The 19,955-nt window shown below is 40.8% G+C and overlaps 1 protein-coding gene across 1 annotated transcript in view; it reads right to left on the reverse strand.

Moving 5' to 3' along the window:
* Positions 1 to 8,491: 8,491 nt before the first annotated feature.
* AZI2 (5-azacytidine induced 2) overlaps positions 8,492 to 19,955 on the reverse strand; it is a 61,651-nt gene continuing 50,187 nt past the window's right edge. The window contains exons 7-8 of the mRNA XM_044294336.1: positions 13,957 to 14,081; positions 8,492 to 8,994 (exon numbers count right to left, since the gene is read on the reverse strand). Coding sequence (XP_044150271.1) covers positions 8,600 to 8,994; positions 13,957 to 14,081 — 520 coding nt within the window. The 3' untranslated portion in view covers positions 8,492 to 8,599. The remainder of the gene's footprint in view (positions 8,995 to 13,956; positions 14,082 to 19,955) is intronic.

Consider the following 19,955-nt stretch of genomic DNA (forward strand, 5'->3'; position numbering starts at 1 on the left):
CAGTATAAATACCCCACATGTGACCCCATTTTGGAAAGAAGACACCCCAAGGTATTCAATGAGGGGCATGGCGAGTTCATATAATTATTTTTTTTGGCACAAGTTAGCGGAAATAGATTATTATTTTTTTTTCTCACAAAGTCTCCCTTTCCGCTAACTTGGGACAAAAATTTCAATCTTTCATGGACTCAATATGCCCCTCACGGAATACCTTGGGGTGTCTTCTTTCCAAAAATGGGGTCACATGTGGGGTATTTATACTGCCCTGGCATTTTAGGGGCCTTAAAGCGTGAGAAGTCTGGAATATAAATGTCTAAAAAAATGTACGCATTTTGAGTCCGTGAGGGGTATGGCGAGTTCATGTGAGATTTGATTTTTTGACACAAGTTAGTGAAATATGAGACTTTGTAAGAAAAAAAAAAATAAAAAAATATCAATTTCCGCTAACTTGTGCCCAAAAAAAAATTCTGAATGGAGCCTTACAGGGGGGGGTGATCAATGACAGGGGGGTGATCATGGAGTGTATATGGGGTGATCACCCCCCCTGTCATTAATCACCCCCCTGTAAGGCTCCATTCAGACATCCGTATGTGTTTTGCGGATCCGTAAAACACATACAGACATCTGAATGGAGCCTTACAGGGGGGTGATCAATGACAGGGGGGTGATCAGGGAGTCTATATGGGGTTATCAGGGGTTCATAAGGGGTTAATAAGTGACAGGGGGGGGGGGGGTGTAGTGCTTGGTGCTACTTATTACAGAGCTGCCTGTGTCCTCTGGTGGTCAATCCAAGCAAAAGGGACCACCAGAGGACCAGGTAGCAGGTATATTAGACGCCGTTATCAAAACAGCGTCTAATATACCTGTTAGGGGTTAAAAAAATAAAAATCGCATCTACAGCCTGCCAGCAAACGATCGCCGCTGGCAGGCTGTAGATCCACTCGCTTATCTTCCGATCCTGTGAACGCGCGAGCATAGATGCGTGACTCTGCCTGGGACAGCCGCCTCCGGAACGCGATCCTGCGTGCGGTGGTTAAACAGGACCTGTCACCAGTTTGAATTCCCTGAATTCTAGCCAATTCCATGACTCCTCCAGTGCTGGTTTAATGTTGCTGAGCTCCCCAGTCTCTGATCGGTGGGAGTATAACTCCTGACACACCCACCAAATACCAGTTTGAAGTGCTGCAGCCTCTTTCTAGGCCAGTGAAATCACATTTATTGGTCAAATTGAAGTGAATAGGCATGGGCTGCAATACCAAGCTCAGCCACTATACAGTGTGAGCTGTAAGGAGGCTGGAGTGCTCACAGCTAGTTGGTAGACATGCCAGGAGTTAGACCCCTACAGATGAGATGTTGATGACCCATCCTGAGGATAGATCATCCATATCATACTTCCGGAAATCCCCTTTAAAGCACAGTTTTATTCTGTGCAGGTAAAAACCATCAGCAGTACATCGAGACCACAGGTGACACTGAGGCAACAACTAATTTGTGTAGAACCATGCTTCTAGCCTTCACCTGGAGTTGACATCAATGGGTCCATTTTAAAGACTTACATCATGAGCTCCAGTAGCAATGTAAAAAGTACAATACCTATCAAATACCATAAAGATAGAAACAAGTTACTGCTAGAAAAAATGCACCCTTAGAATTAAAGTGCATGATCCATTTGGCTTCTCTTCCCTGAGGATAGGTCATCAATATGAAAAAGCCCGAAGAACCTCTTTAAAGTATTTTATGAAGATGACATGCCCAGAAACAGACTCTATTGAGTCAGTTACCACTGGGAAGAGAAGATGCCAGGAAGACATTGGGAATCACACTAAGGGCCCTTTCACACGAGTGAGAATTCCGCGTGGATGCGAACACATTGCGCCCGAACGGAATCCAGACCCATTCATTTAAATGGGTCTGTGGACATGAGCGGTGATTGTCACTTATCACTTTTGCGTTGCGTGAAAATCGCAGCATGTTCTATATTCTGCAATTTTCACGCAACCCTGGCCCCATAGAAGTGAACGGGGCTGCGTGAAAATCGCATTGCATCCGCAAGCAAGTGCGGATGTGATTTTCACGGATGTTTGCTAAGAGATGTTGTTTGTAAACATTACGGTTTTTTTATCACGCGAGTGCAAAATGCTGTGAATCGCACCCGCGCGATAAAAACAGAATGTGATCGCAAACAAAACTGAATGGCTTTGTTTGCACAATTGCGCAGTTTTCACTGAACGCATCCGGACACGCTAGTCTGCAAGGGGCCTAAGGGTGCCTTCCCATGTTGCAGAATTTTCTGCCATTGACAATCAGTTCCATTCATTTGAATTGGGAGGCAAGCAGGTAAATGGAAGTGATTTTCTAGTGGCAGAGAATACTGCAACAAAAGCCGCAGAGTGTGAAGGTACTGTTATAGGGATGTCATGGAAGTACATGAACCCTCTACTAAAATCACACCTTTTGTTATATTCCGTACAAGTCGCGGAATGCTCCACTGGACTAAGTACGGAGATCTTCTCCCCCAGAAGTATTACTGGCATGCAATTGAATACATAGTGAAGATATTTCTTGCTGTCACATTTCAATCTTCTCCCTGTAATCTCTTTCTTGGTGTGCAGAACAAGAGTATACAATAATGCAGCTGTGGGAGAAAAAGTACGTTCTATGATATGAATAAACCAAACGGCGCTAATAACCTAATAAAAATGTATTTTCTTCATTGAAAAACACGAAAATAAAACTCAAATTATAACCCATAGATAATTTCTTTCTAGGACAGTTAACGATTAAGTGTGCAAAAGGACCAATATGTCCAGCGTGTTAAATATTCACTGATCTCAGGTAGTTTTGTAAAATAAGATAAATTATTAAGTTTTAAGTAGAAGTAGCCAGTTAACCTGCCCTTTCATTGCAGACGTAAATAACCAGCACAAAGCAATCTGTAGGGCCCCTAAACACACAAATTTGGTCTGCCGTTTCTTGCTACCCACAGTGGCACCTGTTGCAAAACCTATTTTTGAATAGAATTTTATTCTAGCGTTTTTTCCCTATAGAGAAAGTGATAGAATATACTACAAAAAAACAACCACCAACACCAAGATTCAATATGCGGATTACAAAAACACACCATTAAGCAAAAAAAAAAAGAAAAAAAAGAAAAAAAAAAGGCCACAAAATACCTGTGTATTTTTTTTGCCTAAGGACCATGTCACACGTAAGGGGTTTTGTTTTGCACTTTTGAGGGGTATTGCAGTTTTTAGTGCTTTTTGTGTTGCTTGCGTTTAGTCAAAAAAACACCAGCTCTAGATGTTACATGGAAATCTATGGGAAATATTAAACGCAGCACACAAAAAAGTGTTATTTTGTAGTGGCTTTTTGGCATTTTTCCATCAATGCCTGGCGTTTTTGTCCCATAGACATACTGGCCCAGATTTATTAATCCTAAAGCGGGTGTAAACTTAGACTGTCTAGACCTGCAACAGATTTATCTGAGGGGCTCAGGCTGGATGACAAATCTAGTGCATACATTTTTCTCTGAATCTATACTATTGGTTGGCTTACTTTAACCCCTTTAGAACCCTGCCATTTTTCACCTTAAGGAAATAATGTGTCACTTTATGTGGTGCAAACATTAAAACTCTTACTTATCCAAGCCATTCTGAGATTGTTTTCTTGTCACATATTGTACTTCATGACAGTGGTAAATTAAATTTAAGTCAAAATTTCATTTTTATTTATTAAAAAATATCAAATTTACAAACAATTTGGAAAAATTCGCAATTTTCAAAATTTATATTTCTCTGCTTTTAAAACAGATGGTAATACCTCCTAAAATAGTTATTACTTTACATTTCCCATATGTTTACTTCATGTTTGGATCATTTTGTAAATGACATTTTCTTTTTTTGGGGACGTTAGAAGGCTTAGAAGATTAGAAGCAAATCTTAAAAGTTTTAAGAAAATTTCCAAAACCCAATTTTTAAGGACAAGTCCAGGTCTGAAGTCACTTTGTTTGGCTTACATAATAGAAACCACCAATAAATGGCCCCATTTTAGAAACTACACCCAAGGTATTCAAAACTGATTTTACTAACTTTGTTAACCCTTTAGGTGTTTCACAAGAATTAAAAGGAAAATGTAGATGAAATTTCAGAATTAAAATTTTTTTGGCACAGTTTCCATTTTAATCCATTTTTTTTCCACTAACAAAGCAAGGGTTAACAGCCAAACAAAATTCAATATTTATTACCCCGATTCTGTAGTTTACAGAAGCACCCCATATGTGGTCGTAAACTGCTGTACGAACACACGGCAGGACGCAGAAGGAAAGAAACACCATATGGTTTTTGAAAGGCAGATTTCACTGGGATAATATAAGTTGCCATGTCACATTTGAAGACCCCCTGATGCATCCCTAGAGTAGAAACTCCCAAAAAGTGACCCCATTTTGGAAACCACGAGATAATGTGGCAGTTTTGTTATTGGTTGCTCTATATTACACTTATTGTGAGGCAAGCTAACAAAAAAATAGCTGTTTCGGCACGGTTTTTATTTTTTGTTTTATACAATGTTCATCTGACAGGTTAGATCATGTGCTATTTTTATAGAGCAGCATAATAAAGCATTTAAAAAAAAAAGATGTTTTAGTGTCTCCATATTCTGAAAGCCACAGTTTTTTTTTGTTTTGCTTTTTGGGCGACTGTCTCATGTAGGGGATCATTTGTTTCGGTATGAGATGACTGTTTGGTAATATTTTAGGGTGCATATGACTTTTTGATCGCTTGGCATTACACTTTTTGTGATGTAAGTTTTTTTGACAGTTTTATTTATTTTTTACGTTGTTCACCTGAGGGGTTAGGCCATGTGATATTTTTACACAGCAGGTTGCTACGGATGCGGCAATACCTAATATGTATACTTTTATTTTATTTAGGTTCTCCATATTCTGAGAGCCATAGTTTTTTTTTTATTTCTTGCCCCATTGTTTTATGTAGAGGCTCATTTTTTGTGGGATGAGGTGACTGTTTAATTGGTACTATTTTGGGGGGCCATACGCCTTTTTTATCGCTTTGTGTTGCACTTTTTATTTTTTTCTACGGCGTTCAGGTGAGGGGGTGGATCATATTTTTGTAGAGCCGGTCGTTATGGACGCAGCAATACCCAATATGTCTGGTTTTCTTCTTTTTACAATTTTGTGTGTTATATTTTGGGAAATTAGAATTTATTTTACTTAAAAAGTTTTTTAAAAAGTTTAAAAAAGTTTTATTTTTGTCCCACTCTGGGACTTCAACCTTTGGGGTCTGATCCCCTCTGCAATGCATTACAATACAACCTGTATTGTAATGCATTGGCTGTCAGCTTTTATTCCGACAGCCTGCCTGTGAGACCTTGCCTAAGGGCTGGATCACCACAGGCTTCCGTGGAAGGCAAGCTCCGATGCCTTTGGAAGTCATCGGGCTTGCCTTTTCTACCATCGGGTCCCCGCCACTGCAGCGCGGGGACCCGATGGGGAAGTGGAGGGCACCCGTACCCTCCGTATGCCGCGGTCAGCTTTGACAGCGGCATACAAGGGGTTAACACGCTGGCATCAGTGTTTCCTCCAATGCCGGTGTATGCAGCAGGGGCCCGGCTGTCAGTGACTGCCGGGTCCATACCGCTGATCGGTCGGGCGCAGGAGCTGCACCCGCCCGATCAGCCCGCCGTACATGTACAGCATTGGTCCTTAAGTCACGTCCACCAGCACAGTACATGTACGTGAGGCCCTTAAGGGGTCAAGGGCTCATACACATGACGATTGTTGTTTTGCAGTCCAAAAATTACAGACCCATAAAACACTGATACCGGCCTTGTGCGTTCTGCATTTTAGAGAATGAAGAGTCCAGCCCATAATAGAACAGTCCTATAATAATATTTTTAATAATATTTTTTTGCATAACGGACATGGAATGCACAATTCCGTTTTTTTGCGGCCCCATTGAAGTGAATGGTTCCACATACGGGATGCAAAAAAAAAAACAAAAAAAAAAACGAATGGTCCAAAAAATAATATATACATTCATGTGCATGAGCCCCAAGATTTTTATGACAGAATTGTGGTAGACTTTTGCCCAAATCTTAGGTCACACCCCTTTCCACTAAGCCACAACCTCTTAAGAATCTTGGGAAAAAAAGTGTGGAAACCCTAAATAAGCCCAGCTATGTCACTTTTTAGATAGATTACTGATGCAAACACATTACTAAATCTGAATCAACTCTGCTTGGAAAATTTAAATGGTGTTGCATTTTTTTTAATATAGTGCTTGAGGTTTTTTTTTGTACCAATGTACCTTTAACAAGGAGGCGTGGCTTCAGGAACTGTCAAAATGGTGCGGAACTTAGAAAACAGATATACTAGCAACAGCATTCAGACGACATTCAGGCTTCTAACAATTTTTGACATTATATGTAAAGCGACTAACGCCTTTAGCAATTGAATCGTGAAGCAGCATCTGGGTGATCATCACATGACCAGGATAGATACATGTGGCTGTACCCTAAAACAGAATTCTTTTAGCCTATTCAAGCATTGCATTCAAATAAGGGGATGATTTAAGCACAAGCTGTAACCATCATCCTGCTAACTGGCAATCCTGCACATGAAGTTCTCCGCCTCTTGTCTTTTTAGCATGAGTGACTGATGATGGTCTAGGCTACAGAGGAATTACTACTGCACAATATAACAATTCTTTTTCAGGGGTTCTCTGGGTCTGGGATTTACATATTGATGGCCTATCCTCAGGACTCCAACACCAAGGACCCCCACCAATCAGCTCTATGAAGAAGCTGCAGCCTTACTTGAGCTTAGCACACTTCCTAGACCATGTGAGGTCACGTTCATCGGTCACATTGTCTAGGCGCAGCTCAGCTCCATTCAAGTAAATGGGTCTGAACTGCAATACCAAGCACAGCCACTATACAGTGAACTGCATTGTGCTTGGTAAGCTGTGAGGAGCCATGGCACTCATAGGATCGCTGCAGCCTTCTCAAATAGCTGATTGGTGGGTATGCCAGGAATCAGGCCACCACCAATCTGATATTAATGACATATTCTGAGGATAGGTCATCAATATGTAAATCCTGGAGAACTCCTTTAACCAAGAGGTGGGGGACTAATCTGAAAACCTAACAAATTATAAAAAACTTGGGTTCTCCGGGACTAAAATATTAATGACCTATTCCTGGGATAGGTCATCAATATCAAATTGGCATGGTCTGAACCCTGACACCCCTTCCAATCAGCTGTTTGAAGGAGCTACTGGTGCCAGAAAACAGGCACCAGACCTTTGCGGCTCCGTCCTCCATGCAGTGGCCGGGGCTGGTTACTGCAGCGCTGCACCCATTCAATTTATTTCAATTGATGCATTTATACAGTGAACCTACGGTTTAACTTTCTTACCAGCAAAACCTGGAGATCCACAATGAGAATCAGATCAGCCTATGATTTTAAGGGTGAAAGGAGACAGGAAAGTGAATAGTTGTGACATACAGTAGTTACCATGTGTTGCTGAATGGCAATACTAATAATAAAGAACATCTTTCTCCCGTGATCACAAGAGTACAGGAACGGATTTTGTGCCTTTTATTCCCAAATGATAACGTAAAGTGCAAATTAACACACAAAAACTCTTTGCATGATGAATACAACCAAGTTCTTTCTGGTCACATATGTGGGGAAAAAAAATTCTGTTCAAGTGTTATTTTCTATGACAGCTGATTAATAAAATAAATGGGTCAAAATTCAATTTGACCCTGCTGAGCCTCCATTTTGTTGGATATAGACAGGGACAGCTAAAGCAATCGTACAGTGTAATGGTTCCACCGAACTTCCAAAACCTCCCCATATCTCAGCTTCCTAGACCCCGATTTATGGGAAAGAAAATAATTCACAACTTAAAAATTTACAACTATTTTTCGGTATAGTAAATGATAAGCCTTTCCTTCAATGCTCATCAATACTGTGTCTTTATTAAAAATAATCTCTTATTCCCAACACATACAATATAGAAGTTCAGTTCTCCTTTGAGATCCATTCTGTTTAATGTCCTAATATGATGTAATCCTCTTAGGGCTCGTTCACACGATCCGCATTTGCGGATCCGCAACACACGGGCAGCTTTCCGTGGCCATTTCGTATCACGTATACGGACCCATTAATTTCAATCGGTCCGGAGATGCGGAACGGAAGAATGGAACACTACGGAGTGCTTTCTGGGTTTCCGTTCCATGCTTCCGCACCGCAAAAAGATAGAACTTGCTCTATCTTTTTGTGGAACCGAAGGATCGCGGACCCATTCAAGTGACGGTGCCCGTGCCTTGGGGACCGCAATTTGCGGTCCACAGCACGGGCACAGGCTTCACACGTTCGTGTGAACGAGCCTTTAAACTAATGCGTTAAATTAACAAAAAAGGAAAATTACAGGGTGCATAAAAGAAGTCATGTAATGTCCATAAACCGAGCTCATAAAAATTGGTTATAAATCCATAAATTGCATAATTTACCCAGATATACAAGAAAGACTTCAGAGAAGCAAGGGAGAGTGCTCGCTGATACGCTAGGACCACTGTCTTAGCTCTTGAAGGTATAACTTGGTTTATAATACTTGTCTGGGTTGCTTGATGCAGAGTTATTTTTTATCTCCCAGAACAGTGTTTCACTGGGCTTTGGGGGGCTTGGAATTACCCAAGAATTTTCTTCAGAACCTGACTTTTGGTATGAGCCCGTCTCATCACAGTCTCTTCCACCTACTGGAATAGGCCTCTCAATTGTCCATTGTGTACCCTCCAACCTTTCAGACAACGTACTCAATGTGCTTTCGTGTGGCTGAGGTGCCGAGGCAGCACCTTGGAGCTTCTGTTCTTTGGGGGACACCACCTTTTGGTAAGTAACTCCACCTGCTGATATCTGCACTTTACTGAAGGTCTTTTCCAAGTCCTCTTCACACTGCACTGGGCCACGAGAAGCTGCAAGAGAGATATACTTTTAGTTATTTCAGCAGTAAATGATACAAAGTGCTAATACAATCAACGGGCCAGATCTACTAATGTGTATGCGCAAAAAAAAAAAATCGGTCTACAAAGTGGTGAAAATTGGCGCAATTTGGAGCATTTAAGGTTTCTACAATTTTTCTGACATGGTCGACCAGGGTCCAGGGGGCTCAGTGGAAAGGTAGCGGAGCTTCGCAGGAGGGCGAAGGGCCTAAGATGGACCATTTCGGCCAAAATTGCACCACAACTCTATCTCAAAGTAAGCCAACCAATAGTTGGTAGAGAGTCAGAGAAAAGTGTCTATCCCTGCACCACATTCATCATCCAGCCTGAGCCCTGTGATAAATCTAGACAGCCTAAGCTTACGCCATATCTTTAGGATTACTAAATCTGGGCCAACGTCTTTTCATTTAGAAAAACATGAATGTTGAGCATTCATCATGAAAGAGAGAAAACCAGAGTGTAAGCCTCCGCTGCACCATGGCTTCCGAGACGCAAACCACGAGGCTATGACTGACGGGACCTGCTCTTAAATTATCTTGATGGTAATGTGCACAGAGCCTTACATACCCAGCAAGTACACGGTTACACCCCTGTACTGGCACAGAACACATTGTGTGTCACTATATGAAGTCTCCATGTGGCACAGGATTGCCCTCAGAAAATGCCACAATATCTTTTCATGATTTTATATGGAAAATCCTTGGCACACTATGGATCACAGTTTGGATCCGGGTAAGGCTCTATTCACACTTGAGTGTGAAGCCTTCTATAAAATAGCATGCTGTGCTATAATATCTAGTACCGAAAAAACTAACCTGCCAGACCCATGACTGTAGGTCAATTGAATCCATTATAAAACTTTTGTAAAGGCTCCTGTAAAAGGTGGGAGGCAATAATCCAGTGTGAATAGAGCCTCAGATTGCTCAGAACCTACAGATGAAGACGACCTTCAAATGTGCATAATGTCTGAAGGAAATTGTATTATAAGGATTATGGTAATTTTTCTTTTTGAGAACAGCAGCACACTGATAATTCATAAAATGAAGGGAATTTCAGATTCTCTCCTCCAAATCCATAAGCAAACCTGGAAGCTCATTACATTCAGACAAGAAAGCTGCGTGGGACCTGAATTTCCCCGACGACCCCCCACTGTATTTAGTTCCTGCTGCAAACAGTCATTAGAAAAGGTTGTGAAAATGCAATTTAAGAAATTTCATGATGCTCACTAAAAAAGGTTTTACATGAATGTGAAGTTAAAAAAATCTCACACTGTACAAGTTATTATCAGCAGCATGCCCAATCTATTGCAGATTTCCCAAAAAAAGAAATAATGTGGCTCTCACCCACCAAAGCTGGGAGCTTTTCTAGGTCACACTGCAAAAAGAATCCGCAGTTTGTAAACATCCCCTCATAAGGGAATCCGCAGTATGCTCACACTTGGTGGGGTATATTATATTTAGGACCCATTAACACGATTGTAACACAAATGGCGGCTCCACAATATACGGGCATCGGCCGCGTGAATTCTGTATCATACATGTGGACCTATTAACTTGAATGGGCCAGCAATCCACAAGATCTGGAGCAGTGGCACGGATCGGAAGCCCACGGAAGTGCTTCCAAGGGCTTTCGGATTTGTGCCTTCGCAACCACACAAGATAGGACACATCCTATCTTTTGCCATATATTGTGGATCACGGACCCATTTAAGTCCGCGTCGTAATACACGATTCACACGGCTTGTGCCCGTGCATTGCGGACCGCAATTTGCGGCACACAGCACAGGCACGAACAGCCTATGTTCGTGTGAATGAGCTCTTAACCCCTTCAGGACCCTGCCATTTTTCGCCTTAAGGACCAGGCCATTTTTTTGCAAATCTGACATGTGTGACTTTATGTGGTGATAACTTTAAAACGCTTTTACTTATCCAAGCCATTCTGAGATTGTTTACTCGAGACATATTGTACTTCATGACCGTGGTAAATTTGAGTCACAAAAATTTTAATTTAATTTTATTTGTAAAAAATACCCAAATAAAAAAAAAAAATGGGAAAAAATTAGCAAAATTTCTATGCTTTTAAAACAGATTGTTACAGACGCGGCAATACCCAATATGTCAGTTTTTTATTTTATTTTCCTTCTTTTTTTTTTTTAGGTATTTTATTTTGGGAATTTTTTATATTTTTTTTACTCCTTAAGTACCCATTATGTACACGTACGTCATCTCTGGCCGTGACTTAAGGACCAGAGAAGTACATGTACGTTATGGTGATTGGGCGTATGCAGGAGCTGCACGCGCCCGATCAGCGGCAGGGGTCCGGCAGTCACCGATAGCCGGACCCCTGCTGTCCGGCTCTATAAAAATATCACATGACCTAACCCCTCAGGTGAACACAGTCGAAAAATAAAAATAAAAACTGTGCTAAATAAACAATTTTTGGTCACCTTAGATCACATAAAGTGTAATAGCAAGCGATCAAAAAGACATATGCACCCCAAAATAGTGCCAATCAAACAGTTATCGCATCCTGCAAAAATGATATCCTACATAAGACAATCGCCCAAAAACTGAAAAAACTATGGCTCTCAGACTATGGAGACACTAAAACATGATTTTGTTTGTTATCAAAAATGATATCATTGTGTAAAACTTACATAAATAAAAAAAAGTTGACATATTAGGTATCACCTGGTCCGTAATAACCTACTCTATAATAATATTACATGACCTAACCCCTCAGGTGAATACCGTAATTGTTTTAAAAATAAAAACTGTAAAAAAAAAAAAAAAGCCATATTTTTTAACCTTACATCACAAAAAGTGTAATAGCAAGCGATCAAAAAGCCATATGCACCCTATAATAGTACCAAAAAAATATATAATTTGCCCCTACACAAGACAGTCTGTGGAGACACCCAAAAATATATATATTTTTTAAATACTTTGTTATGTAAAACTGAAACAAACAACCCAAAAAAAGTCATATTTGGTATTGTCGCGTCCGTAACAACCTGCTCTATAAAAATACCACATGATCTAACCTGCCAGATGAATGTTGTAAATAAAAATAAAAATAAAAAACGGTGCCAAAACAGGTATTTTCTGTTACCGTGCCTCACAACAAGTGTAATATAGAGCAACCAAAAATCATATGTACCCTAAAATAGTACCAACAAAACTGCCACCTTATTCCATAGTTTCCAAAATGGGGTCACTTTTTTGGAGTTTCTACATTAGGGGTGCATCAGGGGGGCTTCAAATGGGACATGGTGTAAAAAAACCAGTCCAGCAAAATCTGCCTTCCAAAAACCATATGGCGTTCCTTTCCTTATGCGCAATGCTGTGTGCCTGTACAGCAGTTTACGACCACATATGGGGCGTTTCTGTAAGCTATAGAATCAGGGCAATAAATATTGAGTTTTTTTGGCTGTTAACCCTTGCTTTGTAACTGATAAAAATGGACTAAAATGGAAAATCTGCCCAAAAAGTTAAATTCTGAAATGTCTTCTCTATTTTCCATTAATTCTTGTGAAACACCTAAAGGGTTAACAAAGTTTGTAAAATCAGTTTTTTATACCTTGAGGTGTGTAGTTTCTAAAATGGGGTCATTTTTGGGTGGTTTCTATTATGTAAGCCTCACAAAGTGACTTCAGACCTGAACTGGTCCTTAAAAAGTGGGTTTTGGAAATTTTCAGAAAAATTTCAAGATTTGCTTAGAAACTTCTAAGCCTTGTAACCTTGTCCGTGCTGCTGATTGGGCTGGGCGCAGCTCCTGAACCCACCCGATCAGCCTGCCGTACATGTACTGCGCTGGTCCTTAAGTCACGTCCACCAGCGTCATACATGTACGGCGTTGGTCCTTCGGGGGTTAAGCCAATCCTTAGTCTGTATAAATTTGGGGTCTAATCTGGGCCTGTATGAATTTGGGGTTTGATCTGGGGTCTATATGAAATTGCAGGATGCGCTGAGGTCTGTATGAGTTTGGGGGCTGATCTGGGGTCCGTATGAATTTTCAGGGTCTGTATTCAATTTAGGGTCTGAGAGTCTGTATTCATTTTGGGGTCTGCATTATGAAAGGGTTGTTCAGCCATGTGAAATTTATTTTTGAAAACCGATTAGAATGCCGCCACAAAAAAATACCTCTAAGTACCAAGTAAAAATACCTCTCTCACCCCACTGTTCTAACCACTAGGGGAGCTTTTGCAGTCATTCCCAGACATGTGGCCGGCTGAGGTGGAGGTGAGTGTGACACTTGTGTACTGTACCCGTGACCCATCAACTGGAAACTTTTTTTTATGTGCGGCCCACATGTCCAGTTTGAGAACCCTGCTTTAAGCAAATGCCCTCCATCCTCAGTGCAACGACTACAAGAGAGAGCACTCAATACTACATGAGCTCACGTTATCCAGATGTTCACAACCCTTTGAAAGTAAAGCAGGAAACTGACACACAAGCTAAGAATAAATCAAAATGCAGAAAAAAAAAAAAAGTCATGTGAAATTCAGACCCTGAAATTCACATTAATGTTTCTCCACCTGTGATTTTTTTTTTCTGGTTACACGGATGACAACAGAGAAACTTGGAGAAGTATTTGCATTGTTTTTTATGCATGGCAGGTATGGTAAAAGGTCAGATACAAATAAACTGTTAACACCTCTGCCTGTACACTTAGACTCGCTGAGAAAAAAAAAGCCACAAGGGGGAACAAAATACAGCACAGCAGAAAAACACATCAGCAACACCTCTATGTGTGAAGTTGACCAGTATGCAGCAGGAGACAGAAGCTAAACCAGAAAATCGAGTAGGCTGCAGCTCTAACACACTCAGCCTCATACAGCGAGATTCTGATGAGATATGATAGCCAGTTCCTCTTTAAATGGCATTGCAGGGATGGGAGGCTTGGAGTCCTATTATAGCAAGTAATGTGACTTGCCTTTCTTGGTCACAGCCACTGTTCCTTTCAGCTTTCTTAGCACCTCGGCTTGTACCTCAGTCACTAGATGTAAATTAGACATTTCCTTCTTCAGCTCCCAGTACGTTTGCCGCATGCTGCTCTCGCTGGTAGAAGAGAAAATAGAAAGGTTTCATTTGCTGCCCAGTAGCATCTCTCATCTTCCACTTCACCTGCCTGGGGACATCGACCTCCCCTAGTTTATATTTTATAAATCACAGCATAAAGTGACAATGAGCTTTACTTGTGAGCGGTTTGATTGTTTATTATACACAATTTTAACTGGTGAAAAATAAAATATATATATTAAAAGAATATATATTCACGCACTGTATGTGTATTTTGTGAGCCATAATAAATAATATCTTTAATTTCATATCCATCAGTCTCATAGCTCTCTCTCCCTGTAATATTAGTACACACACAATATAGCAGTATAGTACTTTTTGGCATATTTTACTTCAATATGGGGTGCTATAGTGGCTATGCCTTGATGCTTGTTCAGTACATAAAAACACATTTGAAATGAAAGTCCTTAAAGGGAACCTGTCACCGGGATTTTGTGTATAGAGCTGAGGACATGGGTTGCTAGATGGCCGCTAGCACATCTGCAATACCCAGTCCCCATAGCTCTGTGTGCTTTTATTGTGTAAAAAAACCGATTTGATACATATGCAAATTAACCTGAGATGAGTCAGAACTTGAAAATATGACTCTTCTCGGGTCGCACAAGTGAGATATGACTCTATTATGTTAATTTGCATATGTATCAAATCGGTTTTCTTACACAATAAAAGCACACAGAGCTATGGGGACTGGGTATTGCGGATGTGCTAGCGGTCATCTAGCAACCCATGTCCTCAGCTCTATACCAAAAATCCCGGTGACAGGTTGCCTTTAAAAAATAAAAATAAATATAAATAAAGCATCTTTACGTCACACACACCATGTCCAAATTTTAGCTGGCGTGAAATGTTAATTGCAGTGATGTATGCAGTGACAGCGCAATTTCTTGGAGGTGAATGCAGTCAAGAATCAGGGCATAAGGCCCCATTCACAATACCGTATGCATCCGGGTCCGTGTGGTCACGCTGCAAACCAACCTGAAGTCAATGGGTCCGCACAGCGATTTGGGGCCTGCAGGACCATTGTCCATATTTTGCGGATAAGAGGTCTGTGATCAGCAAAATGGACATACACTCTAAGCTGGTAAGTGAGCAAACAGCTAGCTCACACAATGGCTAAAAAAGTCACTTTTGATAAATGTGAGGCAGAGCGAGGAAAACTACTTTCAGTTCACCGGCATACAACACAGTCTAAATGCAGACTTATGTTATTAATACAGTAAAACGCGGTGTGCACATCCAGGGTGGTACCGGTTCAGATCTGCACACAGAGTTTTTAATGGTGTAATATGATTAAGCTGCTTTAAACTGTATTAGATACTGGAAAACCACAGGTACTTCGGTTTTCATGTTTTCTGATGACTAACCCAGCATTCACCTACCTGCCCACATTGAAATCTCCTCTGCATGTTCATGAGCTGAGCCTACATCTTGTGTGGTTTATGCACTGTTCAGAGAAAATTACACATTTTCATGTACTGTACAACTAGTTTTGTGTCAGAACCCTGCATACTAACCTGAAACACTAGGAGCTAGTTTGAGCCAAGCTTTCAACTAGAAACAAGCCAAAAAAATATAGGCATCAGCAGTGGGTTGTCCCAAGCTCGGCCTCTTCTCAGTTAACCCTGCCCCACGCCTCCCCCTTAGTCTTGATTGATGGCTCTTCTGCTGTTAGTGTAGGGCAATGCTGAAGCCATCAATCAAGACCATGTGGAGGTGCAGAGCGGGGTCTACGGAGGACAGTGCGAGACCAACCACTGGGCACTTATAACCTAATTTGCATATGTGATAAAAGTTTATTTTTTCCGGCTGTTAGACTGCTCTCCACGGACAGAGGAGCATAGATCTGTTTCAGTCCACCACCCAGCAGAACTGACAGACTCCCTTGAAACCAGTGGGGTAAATCCCATGACTATCCAGCCACTAAAAAGCTACCACTCAATCAAAGCATGTTTGGCTTTGTAGTTTCACAACTGCTGTATTGTCACAAGATGCACACCACTGTGACCTATGCCATTTCTCATATTCATTATAGGCACACTTGCCTATTGCCCCCCTTGATTTATTAACCTTGACAAATGAACAAGAACATCAAGTTAGCTCCAGATTTCAAACATTAGAGAGGTTTTCCCAGGAGTAAAAGCTGAAAACCTATCCTTACGATAGGTCATCAATATCTTATCAGCAAGGGTCCGACACCCAGGACCCCCTTTTATGAGTTGAAGTGGCTGTGGTACTATGGGGAGCACTGGAGCCTCTTCCTAGGCCAGTGATGTCACATTCATTGGTCACAAGGCCTACGTGTAGCTCAGTGCCATTCAAATGAATGGTCCTGGACTGCGATACCAAGCACAACCGCTATACTATATATGGCCTGTGGGGCCTCTTCAATCAGCTGATCAGTGGTGGTGCCGAGTGTCAGACTCCACCAATCAGATATTGATGACCTATCCTGAGGGTAGTACTCCTGGAAAACCCCTTTAAGATATCAGTCTGAACAGACTGCTAGCAGCTCTGCTATCCAATCCACACAATGTTTTAAAAATGTGATCCTCGCCGCCTCCAGATTCACAGAAAAGTTCAAAGAAGGAGGAATGCTTCAGTTGTTCCACAGATACCACTGTACCAAAAAATCTCCGATGCTCCACATACTTCCAATCTCCCCCTAAATTCTTCTCCAGAAAATAGACAGTGAAGTATTGCAACAAAGTGGAAAAACTGTTCAAGTGCTTTAATACACGCAAACATAAAATAAAATTCTGCATATCATTAAAAAGCCAGTTGAAATCGGACGCCCGACCTAAGTTTCGCTTTTGTTCCCTCAAGGGCATTAACTATTTCACCATCACTCGTCATTTTATGTATAGCCCTTTCCAGACGTTCAGCTTGGAAGCTTTCACTATATCCTTTTACAACTCTCTAGCCAGTTCATAAATCTCATCCTATTTCCATTAAACATATATAAAAAATATTGGGAATACAGGACAGTAAAGCATTTCATGTATTGGATTTCACAAACCCCTTTAGGGCCATTTAACAAGTCATGTGACTAATTCTTCCAATCATTTATGGGATCTCCAACCTTCAGTATGCCCTTCATGTTGCTTAGTGCTTTCCCGCAAGTCTCGTGCGAGTATCAATCACTATTGGGATTCCCTTTACATCCTCCTTTCACACCTAATATGTGCATCTTTTCATTCAGATTCAAATTTAACTATATCAGCTTACTCAAGACTACTGACAAAGTTACGTTAAAGGGCTTCTGTCAGCCCACTAAACAGTTATTTTTTATTTTTTTGGTTAATATTAATCCCTACACTGCAAGCTCCCTGTACATAAGCTAAATATTCATTTTTGTTCAGTAGATTTTGTAAAAAATCTAGTTTTATAATATGTAAATTACCTTGCTACCAGCAAGTAGGGCGGCTACTTGCTGGTAGCAGCCGCATCCTCCTCTCATCATGACGCCCCCTCCGCTGTTTGATTGACAGGGCCAGGGAACGGGATCGTTCTCTGCTGGCCCTGTTTGAATTCAAAATATCGCGCCTGCGCCGTACCTGTCTAATCGGCGCAGGCGCGCTGAGAGGCGGCCGCTCTCTCGGCCGATCCATCCTCAATGCGCCTGCGCCGGGTGTAGATGTGACGTCATCGGCGCAGGCGCTTTGAGGATGGAGCGGCTGCCTCTCAGTGCGCCTGCGCCGATTAAAGACAGGTACGGCGCAGGCGCGATATTTTGAATTCAAACAGGGCCAGCAGAGAACGATCCCGTTCCCTGGCCCTGTCAATCAAACAGCGGAGGGGGCGTCATGATGAGAGGAGGATGCGGCTGCTACCAGCAAGTAGCCGCCCTACTTGCTGGTAGCAAGGTAATTTACATATTATAAAACTAGATTTTTAACAAAATCTACTGAACAAAAATGAATATTTAGCATATGTACAGGGAGCTTGCAGTGTAGGGATTAATATTAACCAAAACGGTTTAGTGGGCTGACAGAAGCCCTTTAAAGGCTATGTACATCTTTGGGGCAATTTTTTTATTTTATTATTGCATTCTAGTCATTTTGAGCAAAAAAAAATTTTTTTCAATTGTTATTTAATAAAAACATGTACTTTTTTCAGTACATAGCTGAAATGCTGTTGTAGCAGCCTATGGATTTTCCATCAGTTGGAGAGCTGATGGGTTCCTTATCTTTGACATTATAAACACTCATTATAACTCAGTTCTTATCTTCGTGATAAGAATGTGGCCTAAATAAGTGTTTATGACCTCTTAGTAGCTCAGAGATAAGGTTTATAAGATGAAGGGCACAAGGTGAAAGTACCAGTCACACAGTAAAAAAAAAACAAAAAAAACTGTTAACCCTTTGTGACAGAACAGCTCAATATTTTTAATAAGAGCCAATAGAAATTATTTTCAGCCAAAAATGAGTAAAATACAATAAAAATAAAATAAAAAACACAAATGCCTACGAAGGTGTACATAGCCTTAAAGCACAGCTTCAAATCCAAATCTCTAATGAGGCTGTGCGGTTGTAGTGTATTCATACAAAAGATCCATTCAACTTCTTTCTAATTGTTCTGTTTGACTAGATCTCCGCCTCTCCATTTTTTTAAATTAATTAATGCCACTTCAACAAACTTTAGACCCTTAGGATTACTGTTATGTACCGTTTTGAAATGTAAGGGAACACTGAGTCTCAAGTCCCTTCCTAATGTTACTTATATGTCCTGGACTCGGGTCTTCAATTTTCGGAGAGTTGTGCCCACATACTGGAGACCACACGGGCACTCCAGTACGTTGATGACCCCCATATCTTCACACAAAATGCTCCCTTTGATGTTGTAATCCTCCTGCCTTCTATTTGCCATACTTTTTTTTAAACTACTGACAGAAACTCGTACATTGATACAAGTAGCTGCCATTAAGTTGCATGGATCAAAAATCTACCAAAAAGGATATTTTGTAATTGTACAAATAAAGATGATTTAAGGGAATAAAGTAAGGTTTTATCAGAGAGGTTTTTAGAAAAAGGTTATAAGAAAGTTTTTAGAAACCTGCGCTGAAGTAGAGAATGGTAGAGTTAAGTAAAAAAAAAAAAAAGGAAACGAAAGAGGAAGGGTTTAAGTTTTTCTTCACACAATATAGCTGTGAATATAAGAAAATAGAGGGAATTTTAAAGAAAAATTGGTCGGTTTTGAAACATGACAATTATTGGTAGTATTCTTCCCACTTACACAAAGGTCATGTTTTCCAAGGCGCCCAATATAAAAGTCCAAAGCCGTTTGAAAGCAAATGCAAGTAAATTCAGTAGATCTGTGTTCACACGGCGTGCAAAAACCACAATACAGGTGGGGGAAAAAAAACAAAGAACTTAAATGGTAATGGCAAATAGAAGGCAGGAGGAGTACAACATGAAAGGGAGCATTTTGTGTAAAAATATGGGGGTCATCTAAGTAGTGGAGTGCCCATGTGGTCTCCAGTATGTGGGTACAACTCTCCAAAAAACTGAAGACCTGAGTCCAGGAACATATAAGTAACAATAGGAAAGGACTAGAGACTCCTAGTGTTCCCTTACATTTGAAAAAAATACATAACCGTAATCCTAAGGGTCTAAAGTTTGATGGAGTGGAATTAATGAATTAAAAAAAATGGAGGAGGAGGAGGAGGAGGAGGAGGAGATCTAGTCAAACAGATCAATGAGAAAAAGAGCGAATGGATCTTCTGTATGAATACACGTCAACTGCACGGCATCAATAGAGATTTGTATTTGAAGCAGTGCTTAAAGGGAGTCTTTCACTTAATCTGAGCGTTTTAGACCGCTCAGATCAGGTTATAGACTCTTTGACCCTCATTAC

The sequence above is a fragment of the Bufo gargarizans genome, chromosome 5, assembly GCF_014858855.1.
Source record: "Bufo gargarizans isolate SCDJY-AF-19 chromosome 5, ASM1485885v1, whole genome shotgun sequence".
Lineage (NCBI taxonomy): Eukaryota > Metazoa > Chordata > Amphibia > Anura > Bufonidae > Bufo > Bufo gargarizans.